Source organism: Lontra canadensis, unplaced genomic scaffold (genome assembly GCF_010015895.1).
Source record: "Lontra canadensis isolate GAN:19392208 unplaced genomic scaffold, GSC_riverotter_1.0 scaffold122, whole genome shotgun sequence".
Lineage (NCBI taxonomy): Eukaryota > Metazoa > Chordata > Mammalia > Carnivora > Mustelidae > Lontra > Lontra canadensis.
Window position 1 is genome coordinate 3,327,139 of NW_022631116.1, and position 15,162 is coordinate 3,342,300.

General features: G+C 49.1%; 1 protein-coding gene across 2 annotated transcripts in view; it reads right to left on the reverse strand.

Moving 5' to 3' along the window:
- Positions 1 to 2,172: 2,172 nt before the first annotated feature.
- LOC116857337 (multidrug and toxin extrusion protein 1-like) overlaps positions 2,173 to 15,162 on the reverse strand; it is a 50,026-nt gene continuing 37,036 nt past the window's right edge. For both annotated transcript variants that reach the window (XM_032841321.1, XM_032841322.1), the window contains 4 exons: positions 14,553 to 14,685; positions 5,795 to 5,889; positions 5,026 to 5,095; positions 2,173 to 2,441 (listed from right to left, as the gene is read on the reverse strand). In XM_032841321.1, coding sequence (XP_032697212.1) covers positions 2,218 to 2,441; positions 5,026 to 5,095; positions 5,795 to 5,889; positions 14,553 to 14,685 — 522 coding nt within the window. In that variant the 3' untranslated portion in view covers positions 2,173 to 2,217. The remainder of the gene's footprint in view (positions 2,442 to 5,025; positions 5,096 to 5,794; positions 5,890 to 14,552; positions 14,686 to 15,162) is intronic.

Below are 15,162 nucleotides of genomic sequence, written 5' to 3' on the forward strand. Positions count from 1 at the left end.
GACGCGCCAGCCGGGGGCGTCGGGCGGCTGGGCGCTGTCCCGGGGGGCGATGGCGGCAGCGAAAGTGGTGGCGACGACAACGGGGGCGGCGGCGGGGGCCTCCATGCTGGCGCGGGCAGTGGTGCGCGGGAGGCGGCAGTGGGCTGGGGGCGGCCCGGCCCCGCCCCGCGCGCCCTAGGACCGTCCCACCTGCACACGCGGTCGGGGGGGGGAGGGGTAGGAGGAGGGGGGCGGGCCGCGCCCGGGGCACCCGTGACGCCCCCGCCAACCGTTGCGGTCCGCAGACCCCCGGGGGCTGGGGGCGGGGACCCCGAGGGGCCAACCACGGTGCGAGGAACTGGAGGCCGCGTGGAGTGGGGGGTTTGGGGCCTCGCGAGGACAAAAGAGAACGTGGGTCGTTACAGTGAAATGTGCGGAGGCGGGGGTTGGAGAGGGCGAATTCGTAATTCCACTCTGCGCACCTCCGGAGCCCGCTGCTGCCCTTTCAAGTGACCCCTCCCTCTGCCTCGGGTTACGGGTGTGTTCAAGTATCCGCTCCTCGCAGGCAGGTTAGGACCGGGAAATAAGCCTCCCCACCCCCCATCCTGGGGGCTCGTACCGGACGAAGGGCAGACTCCGTGAGAAGTCCCTAGAAGGCTAGGGAGTAGGTGTCCGGGGACCAAATGAAGAGGGTGTGTATGAACTTGCTAAGGAGAGCGGGAAGAGGGGATGTTGCCGGGGCCCAACCTTCAGGGCCCCCTTTATCTTGGTCCCCGCAAAAAAAAAAAAAAAAAAAAAAAAAAAAATCCTCTAAGAAGCAAGCGTTTTAGGTGGAGATGCCTTAAGGTGGCGCTGGGTACTTTTTACTCGTGGTAGCAAACTTCAGATCTGGTCCACTATCTGTTTTCCCAGGGCAAAGACCAGGCCTAGCTCTTTGTATCCATCCAAGCACCCAGTGTGCTGCGCTAAGGGGTGGGCCCCACCCCAGGAAGGCTGAGTCCTAAGTTCTACGTGTCCACTGCTTAATCCAAGGCCACTATTGAGGTCTCGTGCCCTGATTCCCCTGAGAGGAATGAGCAATGGTTTGGACTGTCACAGCTCCAAAGACTTCCCTAACTATTCTCCAAGGCCCCAGGGGAAGAAGGGAGCATTCACTGAAACCTCACCCTTTTGAGACAGAACCACACAAAACTTCCTGGATACACCATGCTTGCCACCAAAGCTGGGGTGCCTTTTTTTTTCTTTTGAGATTTTATTTGACAGAGAGCCCAAGTGGGGGGAGTGGCTGGCAGAGGGAGTGAGAGAAGCAGGCTCCCTGCTTAGCTGGATGTGGATGTAGGGTTTGCTCCTAAGACCCTGGGATCATGACCAGAGCCAAAGGCAGATGCTTAACCAACTGAGCCACCCTGGTGCCCAGCTGGGGCACCTTCTTAAAGACAAAGACCCAAACAGAAGATGAAAAGGGCCCACCCAAGACCCAGCCTCCCCTCTCCTAGATCCCCCTCTTCATTTCTTCTACCTTCCAATTTAACAATCCCCCCCGCCCCCTCTATCAACATGAGAAACAGTCCGACTTCTTCCTTTGCCTGAATGAGCTCTTCAAACCCTGTATTCAAATTTTAAACAAATTTTAACAAGTTTAACAAATTTAAAACAAATTCAAAATTAAAACAGATTTTAAGACAGGAAGCTTGCTCATCAATGCCCTCTGACTCCTTTCTGCTTAATCTACGTCTTCTCCCCTTCCAGTTTCTCAAGCGACGCCACTGCCCACAGCTCCTGTGATCTAGATATTAACAAATGCCATTGGCCCGTTGCATAATCACTGAAGGCACGAGGAAAGATATAGTGCAAAATATATTTAAAAAAACTCAAGACAGTAGGAAACCTGAAGCACTCAGTACAGGGGTTTTAACTAAAGAAACATTCAGCATAACAAGTAACCGGCAAAGCCCTACCTGAATGCAGTCAGTACACAGTGGTCCTTGGTTAAGACAATGGCACATGAACTGAATCATCGTCACTCTGAACTTTCCGACACTGTCTTGGACAGGAACCTAATTTGTACCTTAGTTCCTTTTCTTTATGAGAAAACACAACTTGGAACTCGTAATTCTTCAAACCCACGAGCCCAGTTGAAACTAACTTAAACTGAAAACAAATTCCCACCGTGGGACCTATGAATTATTTGTCAGCTCAGAAATATCACTTGTCCTGACTCTCTCTCTCTTTTGCCTATCACTCAACTCTGACATACACTCTCACTAAAATCCCTACGATCAAGACCAAAATGCCCCCCAGGAGCAGAAGCCCCCGCCACAGCACCAAATGTTTCCCAGTCAGGTGAGTCGTGTCCCTTGGCTGGGCCTGAACATCTTCTTGGCGCCCGTGCTGGTCCAATCGGGTCTCGTGTTTTCTCCTTACAGCTCTCACTGAAATTCCTCTATGGCTCCCGGGTCCCCCTAAAGGGAAAAAGGAACTTAGTTAGCACTCCAAAAGGATTTTTTTTCCCTAGGTATACAAGATGCCATATAGGGGAGCCTGGGTGGCTCAATGGGTTACGCCTCTGCTTTCAGCTCAGGTCATGATCTCAGGGTCCTGGGATTGAGTCCCACATTGGGCTCCTTGCTCAGCAGGGAGCCTGCTTCCCCCTCTCCCTCTGCCTGCCTCTCTGCCTACTTGTGATCTCTCTCTGTCAAATAAATAAATAAAATCTTAAAAAAAAAAAGTTGCCATATATACGTGTTACTTGTCAGAGGCAAGTTTATTCAGGAAGAAGTTGCTACCTTGGATACATAAAAGAAATTCCATTTCAGAGTCCCTCTCCGCTCACTCCCTCACAAACTCTGACTGGATCCTACTGTTGTCTGCCTGGGTCTTCTAGGGAGCTCGTCCCCCACCCCACAGGAACTAGAGAAATACGGGGCCTCTCAAAGTGAAGGTTCATAGGGTACGTTTTCAGGGGGCCAACACTCGTCTAATGAGCAGTCCCGAAGGAGAACAAGGCCAACAGAGGAGAAAATAACCAAAGAAAGAATCCAAGGGCATCCCTAGAACTGAAGAGAGATGTGGATCGAGTCAGAAGGCCTACTGAGCATCCCCAGGATTGTGACAGACGTATGTCATCTTCCCACACTTCCTGAGGGAAAAATAAAGGCAGTTAACCTAATGGAACAAGAATAAGATGGTAAGGGTGCCTGGGTGGATCAGTGGGTTAAGCCTCTGCCTTAAGCTCAGGTCATGATCCCAGGGTTCTGGGATCGAGCCCCGCGTAGGGCTCTCTGCTCAGTGGGGAGCCTGCTTCCTCCTCTCTCTCTGCGCCTCCCTCTCTGCCTACTTGTGATCTCTCTCTCTCTGTGTTGGATAAATAAATAAAATCTTAAAAAAAATAATAAATTAATTTTAAAATAAATAAATAAAAAAGAATAAGATGGGCATCAGACCTCTTAGTACACATAGTAGGTATTAGTTGTGAGAGAAAGGAATTTCAGAGTAACCCCAGCTCTCACTCTTACAAGATGCTTTCTCCTGGGGGTGGAGGGGAGTGGGCTTCTCCCTCTCCCTCGGCCCCTCCCCTCTCCTCATGCTCTCTCTCAAATAAATCATCTTTTTTTAAAAATGTGTTTTCTCCACATGAGGCATCGTTCTCAGCCCTTCACATGTACGAAGCTCACTTGCCTCTCAAGACAACAGCATGAGGTACTAGGAAGTACTGGTACTCTGCTTTTATAAATGGCAGACAGGAGAAAACTTGTACCAACCATCCTCTGAAGACAATTACAAAAGCTGGACAAGATAATTGAAAAGTATCATCTCGAAGGTGTCAAGAGTGCTTACCAACATAATGAAAAATCATCAGGGCAAGATCTAGGGGAAGCTGGAGGCCCAGAGCTGGAAGCCAGCCTTTGGAGCCTCTTTGGACCTGAAAGTTCTCCATCGGGATGGATCAATGCTTTCAGGAGTTCAGTCCCTACCCAGGTAAACCCCTCTGACTTCAGGTTGGACCTCAAGGGCTGCATCCAAGAATTAAGGATGGACCAGAAGCCAACCAGCCCTCACCCCAGTTACCGCCAAGTCAGCTGGATGGGCCAGGAGTCTGGGTTGTTGAAACCGCCCTACGCTGCTGGTAACCCTAAGAGTTTGACAGAACCAAAGGAAAATCCTCTCTGAAGACCGATACCGTCGTCAGCCTCCAAATACTTCTACCCAGTGTTCAAATACAAGATCTGGAACCAGGCACGTAGGGGACCACACGAGATGAACGAAAACTAATGGGAGCTGTAATTCACCAGCCAGTGAGCTCAAAGGGATTCTCTTAGAAAGCAGCAAGGAACAAGTCTGAGTCCATGACTCACTGCCCGAGGAATTGGGAATGGGCGGGGGGGGGGGGGTTACTAATGGGACAGAGGAAAATGATACCCACAGTTGCCCCCTGCTCCCCAGAAATGATAGTTAAAAACAATAATCTGGGGGCGCCTAGGTGGCTCAGTGGGTTGGACCTCTGCCTTCGGCTCAGGTCATGATCTCAGGGTCCTGGGATCGAGTCCCTCATCAGGCTCTCCGCTCAGCAGGGAGCCTTCTTCTCCCTCTCCCTCTGCCTGCCTCTCTGCCTACTTGTTCTCTTTGTCAAATAAATAAATCTTTAAAAAAAAAAAAACCAATAATCTGTTTAAAGCCCACCTATGTGTTGGCCTGGGGAGTGGGGGAACCCCACGAACATAAACTTACTCACGTCAGTCTCCAAGATAAGGGTCCCTACGCAGGATCAAGCATTAGAAATGCCTGTGAGATGCTTACATCCAAGGCATGGATGACCAGCAGCCTCGAACCATCTAGAGCAGTGTATTAATACCCGGAATGCAAAGCAAACAAACTTCCAAGTCTGTTGACCTCAAATTGGTGTGACTTTATCATTTGTTTCTGAAACTTAACTGCCCGAGTTCAGGGGGCACTCACGGCAGCCAATCTGTTTGCGTCCCACCGACAGCCCCTTTCAGGACCACCCGGAGAGGAAACTGTTCCCAGAGCCGAGGCAGTTTTCCATACCTGGGTCCTGGCAGGCAGCTGCAGGCTCATCCTGGACCATGTTTAGTCTCAGATTGGCATGGATCTGAGCCTAGAAGATGAAACTGGAAGTAAATTCATGAGGCTTTATTTACCATAGTGTTAGGAAATTGACTTGACCACTCGGCTTAGGAAAAAACAAGCCATTTTCTTTAACTGACATGTAATTGGAGCTTCTCTAGTTTACAAGTACACAATCGTCTTTCCGAATGATTGACATGGCGTCTCTGGGTGGGGGAAGGACGGATGGAAAGCCACAACATTAAGGGGAAGGCGTGGCCCAGAATCATAAAATTCCTTTCTTTCCCTTCCCTTTATCTCTTTACCTACTATTTCAGATCCACACTGACCCTAGCAAGTTGGAGAGACAGATACACGCAGGCATCCTAGTGAAATATTTGGGGATCATAAAAACAGTATCAGGATGAATCTGCTGGCATCCCACTGTCTCTTCAGTCCAGATCTTGTCCTGAAATTGGTTTTCCAGGCACAAGGCTGGTAGCTTACTACGGGACACAAGAAAGAAAGGAAACCCTATTTTTTAATTCACTGAATAAAACAAAGGGGAATGGATAAACAGGTAATATCCAGGGTCATCTGGCCCTTCACATCCAAATTAAATGCAGCTAAAACAATAAAGTAGCACTGGTGATAAAAGGGGAAAGCCCCTTCCGAAATGAGAGAGAGATCGCCTGAGCTGATTTTGTTTTCTAGGAGAGAAATTTTTACCCGGCCAGCAACGAGCAGTTACCTCTTCACAAGCTTTTTTCCAATTTAGCCAAGCAATAAAGCCGAGAAAACACAGAGATTGTGTGATGGAACAAATGATGATCCCCAGCCACAGACCTAGAAGTGAAAATATGTAATAAAGGTTAATTCCGTGGAAAACAGGCATCCCTGGGGAATAAGCTGGTCCCCTGTCACTTCTGAGAATCTGCTTTCATGACCCCAGGGTGGAACCCACAGTGAGCCACAGACCTCGCACGTGCTCTCTCCTTTGGTTTCCAGAAGGTTCTGGGAGGCCCAGGGCAAGTCACTGCCCAGGCCTTCTGGATCTCAGAACTGACATTCAGAGCCTTTTTTGGTCTTTGGGAGTCTAACTATTCACCAGTTATAAGGAGAGGAGATTCCCAGGACAAACTATTTCCTACTTCTAAACTGCTATGTTCTATTTTCCTCAGTTAACATGTTCAAAATGCAGAATACAACATCCGCCTTGTACGTTCTCTCCCTTGGCACTTCCTGCAGGCCCTCACTGGCTCTGGGCACAGACTTCCAGAGCTCCCAGGACAGGGTTGTCCACAGAGAGAGAGGACCACACCAAAGGAGAGGCTGAGTGGGAATGGAAAATGGGAAGGGCCACGTGGATCCCAAGGTCCCATCACACTCCACCTAGAAAACCCACACCGGACACAGAGGGAGGCCCCAAGCTAGGAGGGTTTCTTTGGTCAACAGTGAGAAAGTGAATATACCAATGGGCAACTGTCAGACCATAGGCAAAAACAGAACACTGATCCATAGCCTACGGCAACCCATCACTCTGCCTGCCTCTGGGTCTCTGCCAAAGAATAAATGGCCTTTGCTTTTCGCATCCGGTTGGTCTTTATTTCCACAGCCCATCATGGAGGCCCCCCGAGACCTGGCCTACGTGACCAAACATCATGGATGCCAGTGTCCAACCAGATGTGGGACCCGCAGAGGCCCCTTGTGCCTTTCTGCTCGTGGCGCATGCAGTCCAAGGGGACGTCATAAGTTGGGGTCCACACCCCAGTCTCTCTACCGTGACTGCCTAGGCTGTATCTTCATTGGTTTGGTGCCTGGGTACCACTGCTTCCCATGTGTTTGCCATCCTTGGTGGGATCGGGGTTCCTTTTCATCCCTTTTGCTGTGCTTTGTTCTCTCTTTTTGTGGTGTTGGGTCAAATATTGTCACAGAAGGAGAATTAGAGGCCAGGACATGGCCTGTTACATGCGCCCATCTCCTAGACCTGTGAGTTTGTGGTTCTTACCCAATGGGGGCCCATTTGGACCAATTCTTGCTACAGGTTACCCCAAGAACCAGACAAGGTTCTCTTGTTGCAGTTTCGGGTCCTGAGACCTTGGCTTTGATCCAGAGAGCATTCTTCTCTGGTTTTCCGCCCGCCCATGCCACCTGCTGTTCCGGAGTCCAAGAAAGTGCTGATGTGTCCCCATCGCCGCCCTTTCGTCTCCTTACATCCGTGAGAAAGTGAAAACTGAAATCGGAGCCCTCATATGAAAACAGAACCTGATATGAAAAATAGCCCTTTCGCCAAATGACAACACCTGGAAGAACATTTGGAAAGGACTTTGGGACAAAAAGGAGATGAGACCCAAAGTAAACGAGGGGCCCCGCAGAGAGACAGCTAGGGGGCCCACCCCACCCCCCGGCCAGCCACCTACTACAAGGACACTGGTAGACACTGCAAAGAGAAGGATGCTAAGAAAGATAAACCAGGGCGCGCCTGGGTGTCTCAGTGGGTTAGGCCTCTGCCTTCGGCTCAGGTCATGATCTCAGGGTCCTGGGATCGAGTCCCGCATCGGGCTCTCTGCTTGGCGGGGAGCCTGCTTCCCCCTCTCTCTCTGCCTGCCTCTCTGCCTACTGGTGATCCCACTCTGTCAAATAAATTAAAAAAAAAAAAAGAAAGATAAACCAAGGCAAGGCAGAGTCTCTCACTTTGGATCAGCGAGAGTCCTCAAGGAAGCCAAAAGCACTCATTAGACCCTCCAGGGGAATTAACTGTAAATATAGGCAGTCATTCTCATCGACACCGGGTGGACACCTGCCACCCTTGCCCACCTTCAGCCTCAGCCTCCACATACCACACAGGTGGCTGGCATTCCAAATACGCCACAGGTTTCCCCAATCTCCCAGTCTTTAACGGAGACCCTTGAACCCTCGACTAAGAAACACGCCTTCCTGCGCTGTGATTAACAGCCCTGCGGAATGTCACAGGCAGAGACGGACTTTGCAGACAAAATTATGGTATCAAAGGCACAGCAGAGGGAACTAGGTCTAGAGGTCCCAGACGACTCTTTTTTTTTTTTTTTAAGATTTTATTTATTTATTTGACAGAGCTCACAAGTAGACAGAGAGGCAGGGGGGTGGAGGGGAGAAGCAGGCTCCCCACTGAGCAGAGAGCCCAACGTGGGGCTGGATCCCAGGACCCTGGGATCACGACCCGGGCCAAAAGCAGAGGCTTAACCCACTGAGCCACCCAGGCATCCCATCAGACGACTCTTGTATTCATAATAAAGTCGGGGCCGCTCCAGATAGATCTCGCCTCCTCTATTGCGTTGGATGGTGGGTTCCAGACAAGGAACTTGACCCTGTACCTGATACTCCACAGCCTTGATATTCTACTGACAGAGCCAAGTATTTGTAGCAAAATGCATAAAAGTTCAGAACGCTCCTACCAATGCTCCCTAACCTTCCTCAGCATTCCTTCAAGGCCAACAAAGGGAATCAAGCCCAGAGCTGAAAGTCTTAGCCAGAGGTCTTCTCATTCCCCAGATGGGCCCTTGTAGCTGCCAATAAAAAGAAAAAAATAAAAAAATTGGGAAATTGGTCACCTGGGCGGCTCTGTTGGTTAAGCGACTGCCTTCGGCTCAGGTCATGATCTCGGGGTCCTGGGATCTAGCCCCACATTGGGCTCTCTGCTCAGCAGGGAGCCTGCTTCCCTCTCTCTCTCTGCCTGCCGCTCTATGAACTTGTGATCTCTCTGTCAAATAAATAAACAAAATAAAAAAAATCAAATGGATGAGGCTATCGATTTACCAAGACCTCAGGGTCATCAACGAAATTGTGATCCCTCACTTGCCGCTAATACTTAACCCAATACCATCCTGACATCAATTCTGCCTGAAGCCACTTGCTACAACAAGGCGGGTCTTTGGTCTGCATTGTGCAGCTGCCTCTACACCGGGATAGCCAACAACTCTTTGCTTTTGCTGCGGAGGACAACAGTGGGTCTGTAAAGTCAGGTTCCCTCCTATTTTTGTCAGTTCCTCCATCAAGAGCCGTAAACATCTAAATTTCCCTTGTGATTCCGATCTCCTACATTAAGCACCAGAGCTCCTGGTGCAGAAAATGAGGAAGCCCACCTTACAAATCCTGTTCTCAGGTTCGTAGCCTTGGCACAAAAGGGACCTCGTTTCAACAGCAAAATCACGATTTTGCCAGAACACAGCTCATTTAGGGTCTGACCTCAGTCTGGGATTTCTAGGCTTAGCTGGATATTGTAGAAAATGGGCGTCAAATTTCCTTGAGATCGCAATCCGTCTTTATGAACTGACGAAGTCCATAGGGACAGACCCTCCGCTTAGGAGGCCCCGGGCTTCTGGAACCTGACGAAGGCTCCTCAACAGCCTCCTTCAAGCCCAGGCATCCCTAACTACCAAAAACCCCATTTTGTCGGTTTGCACCTGAGCCATCTGGATAAGCCCCTGGGTTTTTAACTCAACCTCTCAGGTTCAGGCAACAGGTTCTCTATGCATCAAAAACTTCTGATGAGCGAGTTCTAGGCTCCCCCGCAAATCCCACCCCAGATCCCACTGCTGGGAACACACGGCATTCTTCAGCCAGCGGATTAACCGCTTGGAAGATTCTGTTGCTGTGTGTCCCCTCCTCTCCCACTACTGTTCACTCCAACAGCCTGAGAGTCCTGTCACTCTCCGAAACTCCCAGAAGAAGGCGACCCTGGTGGCTGTCTTCCCTGTCCCAGGGAACTCTCCGTACCTCACTCAGCTTTATCCGAGAGCCCTCTTGACGACTCTGACCTCATGTTATCTCACTGGTGAGTCGTGCCTTAGCTCGGGAGCTGGGGGTTATCAGCCAGGATGTGCTAGCCCTAGTGTGAGCTCTCCTTCAGACCACAGTCTTCCCCCTGCAATCAGCCCAGACGGCGGACCCTGCTGTGCTTCCTAAAGCCACCAGAGACCAGATAGGGAACATCTGTGCAGACAGCAGATTCACGCTTTGGAAAAGCAGCCCCTGGTTTGGGGGGTGCTTGGGAAACAGAGCGGGTTGCTCTCTTGTGCTGGAACCCCCATCATAGATGGACAGCAAATTAAGGAACTTTTTTTTTTTAGATTTATTTATTTGAGAGAGAGAGAAACATGAGCAGGAGGGACAGAGGGAGAGGGAGAGAGAAGCCCAAGCGAGCTCCATGTTGAGTTCAGAGCTAGACGTGGGGCTCGATCTCACAACCCTGAGAACAGGAACCAAGACCAAGAGTCGGGAGCTTAAGCAACTGTATCACTGAGGCACTCCGACAAGCTTTTAAATACACTCCTATTACCCAGACGGGAGGCTGTTCTAAAGCCATGGCCCCGGTCAGACAAGAAAATGTGGGCGCTGAAGGAAACGCTTCCATATCATTGATGCCAGAAAAGCGGCTTTAACCAGGTTCTGGTCCTATCTGAGGCCCCAAAAGATCAGTCTCTGGAGGGTTCAAAGAGGCCATCATAAAACATCAACATTACGAGATGCCTGGGTGGACCAGTCGGTTAGACGTCTGCCATCGGCTCAGATCATGATCCTAGGGTCCTGGGATCGAGTCCCACATCGGGCTCCCTGCTCAGCCCAGAGCCTGCTTCTCGCTCTTAGACTTTCCCCATGTTTGTGTTCCCTCTCTTGCTATCTCTGTCATAAATAAATAAATAAAATCTTAAATAAATAAGTTTAGTAATAAAAACTTATTTTATTACTAAATTACTAAAACGGTGTCTCTTTCCAGGATAGACTGAAGCATGTCCTTGCTGAAAAGCTCCAATCCTCACCATCACTAAAAAGATGCTTGATTTTTTGTTTCCAACCTGAGACATTCCAAGTTTTTTATCAAGTGACTGAGACACACCCACTACGGGAACCATATAAAAAAACTCTGTAAGATAATGCCCCTCACTCAAAAACGATCCTGTCCTCTTCACCCGCCATGTGTGGGAAAAGTCCTGGAAAAGGAGAAAAGACCAATGTCCTCCTTGAACTGAAATTAGCAAAACTTTGAGCAACCCTTGAGCTCCCTTGGCCAAAGGTACTCCCTATAGTCTTTGCACACCATATACAACAGACAGTCACCACCCGCGAGGACACATCAGCGGCCCCTATGCATTCGGAACTGGAAGGCCTATGTCTAGGGATTTCAGCCAACACCAGACTGACCAGACTGACCAGACTGACTGGCTACATGCCAAGTCTTCTCACCAGGGTCCTACCGCCAACGCTTAAGCCTGCCTTTCCCACAACATCTTCCTAAATAACTTCTTCATCATCTTTAGCCAGGACATTTCATCTACTAGAAGAGACAGCAGAGGGAAACTGCTCCTGAACCTTGTTGGAAGGGACCCTATCAGGGCTTGTGAGGCTGGCTGGCTGCATTTTCTCCCAAGTCTGGAATATTTCTGTGCAGCCATTCTCCTCGAGGATGACCACCATGATGGACACCATCAAGGGGCTCGAGAAGATCTTGCAATACAGTGGACCATGAGATGACTTTATAATCCCAAGTGGTAAAGATCTGGCTCTCCAGCCTTCCCTGAATTCCCAGAGTCTCTAGTTTTCCCTGAAAAAAGACTGAAACACTGAATACACAGACAATGGCCACACCATGTATCAGAGAAATATGACCCCCACCTGTAGCAACATACCCAGGAAACCCCCCAAAAGTGAGCACCCCCCATAAGCACCCCAAAAGCGAGCCTGCTACCCATCAGACTTGCGGGAGCCCAGACTTCTATGTCTAGGATTACTGCACTGAGCTCAACAATAACTTCCATAACAGCCGACCCCAAATGGCCAGGACACCATCAATAACTGACAGCTTCCTCCGTTTCTGTCCCTGCTTCCAGCTCAGGGCCAAGCAGAGAAAACCAAAGCTGCACCCCGCCTGATCAGCCACACAGGACCCCCCACTTCGGTTAGCCCACCTCTTTCCCAGGCCACCGGCGTCCATCAGGGTCCACCTGACGCTTTCCTGTTCTCCACCATGAAGCACTCCCACTCCTCGGCCTGCCTTGGGGTCTCTGCCAAAACTTTAGTGATGGTGGTCAAGTCCCCTGCTGGGGCAAGCTCAGAATAAACAGCCTTTGCTTTTCCCATTGGCTGGTCTCGGTTTATCTCCACAGCCTTTGAGATCTCAATAAGGGCAAGGTGGCAAGACAGGGTTTACAGGTTTGGGTGGCCAGACTTGGTGCATGGTTTATGGATCTGCTCCTTGATACCAGCAGTCACACCCATGTCACATGTTTCAGGAGTGATCAGCCCAATATTTAGAAGAATAAAGTTGATAGCCACCTGCCATTCCTATAATGGACTAATAAAAGCAAATACAGGGGCGCCTGGGTGGCTCAGTGGGTTAAAGCCTCTGCCTTTGGCTCAGGTCATGATCCCAGGGTCCTGGGATCGAGCCCCACATTCGGGCTCTCTGCTAGGCGGGGAGCCTGCTTCCCCTTCTCTCTCTGCCTGCCTCTCTGCCTACTTGTGATCTCTGTCAAATAAATAAACAAAATCTTAAAAAAAAAAAGCAAATATATATATACATATATGCTTTCTTGTTCAAATCCAGTTTTCCTGATCCATAAAAACTACCAGCTTACCATAATCACCCTAAACAGAAAGTAACTAGATATCTCTACCTAATTTGAAAGTGATGGGTGATATTTCCAGGAAATTCATTATATACCATTTAAAATATTTATTGGATTCAACGTAGGAATCCCAAAATAAGGTGAGTGTCAGAATCCCCCAGGAATGTATGTATTTGAAAAGCCTCCCCAGGAGATCAAGATGGGGACTTCCTGATTTGCGGGAGCTGCCCGTGAGGGTATTAAGGGTAACTGGTGTGATGCTCGCCATTGCATATCCTACCAATGGTGACACAGTATTTGAAATTTGAGTTAGTTTTAAACTTTATTTTCTGGAAGAGGTGAGTGGCAGGGACGGACTACAGTCTCCTCACAGAGCGCTCACCTGCCCAGAGCTCCCAACATTTCTTAAATTGAGATATAACAATTAGTTTCGAGCGTGTGACATCATGATTCAATATTCATATATATCACAGAACGATCACAATAAATCTCAGTACCTTTCCCCACACATAGTTACAAAGTTCTTTTTCTGAGGATGAGAACTTTTGAGAGCTCCCTCTGTAACCTTCAAACGTTCAATACAGTATTACTAACTATAGCCACCATGCTACACATTCCAGCAACGAACTTTGTAACTGGAATTTTCTACCACAGCACTTCCCTTAAGGGAGTCTTGACTCCCTTGACTCTGCGCATATTAGGTAGGCTTTTGTCAAATGAGCAAGTGGGCCTCATCCAGCACTGGGAACACAGGTAGATCTGTGTTTTTATTTCTCTTTTAAATTTATTTTCTTATTTTTGTTTTTTTAGATCTGTACTTTTAAGTAGATTTTTCCAATATTTCCCTTAGCTTTGCCACCGGCAAATCCAAAATAGGAGTAATGCCAGAAACTCAGCTAAGTCATTTTTTGCACCACGATGAAAGTCCAGTGAACTTTGCGTTGGCAACTCCAATCTTGGAACATCTCCCCTATTTTTTATTAAAATATTATTGACCTTGAGAACAACAGGCAGTGTAATGGGATGGGGAGGTCACTCGAGATATTGGGATGACTTCTCACCTCTCGGGGCCTGCCAAGTACTGATGGGTAAATAAGTCTCTATTTCACCCAAAGATAACGTGTCCGGGTTTTAACAGAATCTTCTATAAACTGCCAATGTATTCCAAATTATTATTTTAGAAATCAAAGCTGAGCAGTTTTCTGTTTCCCTACTCTTTTAAAGGTCAGCTCTGGTCATTCCAGATCCTGTGGACTAAGTTCTTTCCTCCACAGGTGGTAAGGTGATAGAGTCCCCTGCCTTCTGTGATGTTCACACACATCCCACGCATGCCCTTCGGGGGGTGTCTAGAAGACACACGGCTTAAGGCAGGAGAGGGAAGGTGCAGAATGGCCATGAAGGTGACCTCCAGAGCACAGCTCCAGGTCCCACATGGGCTAAGCCACAGCAGGCACGATCTAGAACATATATACCCACCATACCACGTATGTTGTCAGAAGTTCTGTTAAGAATCACAGCAGGGCCGATCCCTTGCTTCTCCTGCCTCACACCACACACTCCAATAGGGCCAATTTGTAATGGCTTCAACTCACCCCCAGGGTCCCACTATAAAAGGACTGTCACCAAAGGACAGAATTGGGGCCACCAAAAGTACACTTCTGAATGCTTTTTCAGCCCTCCTGCTGTCACCAGCTTGGAAGAAGTGAGAACTTGATGACACAGGACAGGGAGAGGAGGCAGAAAGGTTGCCCGGCTCCACTCAAGTATGTCAGTGTGGAAAAGGGCCCAGTGGGGTAGGAGGGGCATGAACTTCCAAAGCCAAGTCTCCCAAAAAAGCCTACAGTTCCAGCGGTCATTTCTGGGGCCCATGAGTGAGAGACCCGTCTGCCCGTGGTGAAGGCTTACCAACCACTCCCATTCTGGCTGCAAACATCAGCGAAATCCCGATGGGAAGACCAATCACATAATACCCAATGGTGTTGACAATGGCCCCAGCCTTCTGGTTACCGCTCCCCCGAAGAATGCCTCCACCTGTGCACTGTAGGCAGAAACCATCCAACCGTGAGAACGTTCCCCAAAGTATTCAGAAAGACTAGCCATCCCTGAGCACGTCCCTTCCCCAAAAGACTCGGACTTAAAATTCCATCATCACAAACCAGTTTGTCAAGTGAATATGCTAAAAATATTCAGTATCACCTACCTGCCCCCCGCCCCAGCTGCTCTTTTCTGCTTAAATTTACCACCAACAGAAGGAACATTTAGATCATAAAGTTGCTTAAAGGGAGTATCGCAGGACGTGGGGGGCTTAGTCTGTTAAGCGTCTGCCTTTGGCTCAGGGCACGATCCCAGGGTCCTGGGATGAGGTCCCTCATCGGGCTCTCTGCTCAGTGGGGGATCTGCTTCTCCCACTCTCTTTCTCTCTGCCACTGCCCACCCCCCACTGGTGAGCTTGCTCTCTCAAATATAAATAAGTAAAATCTTTTAAAAAATAAAGGGAATATTGCAGAATACTTAC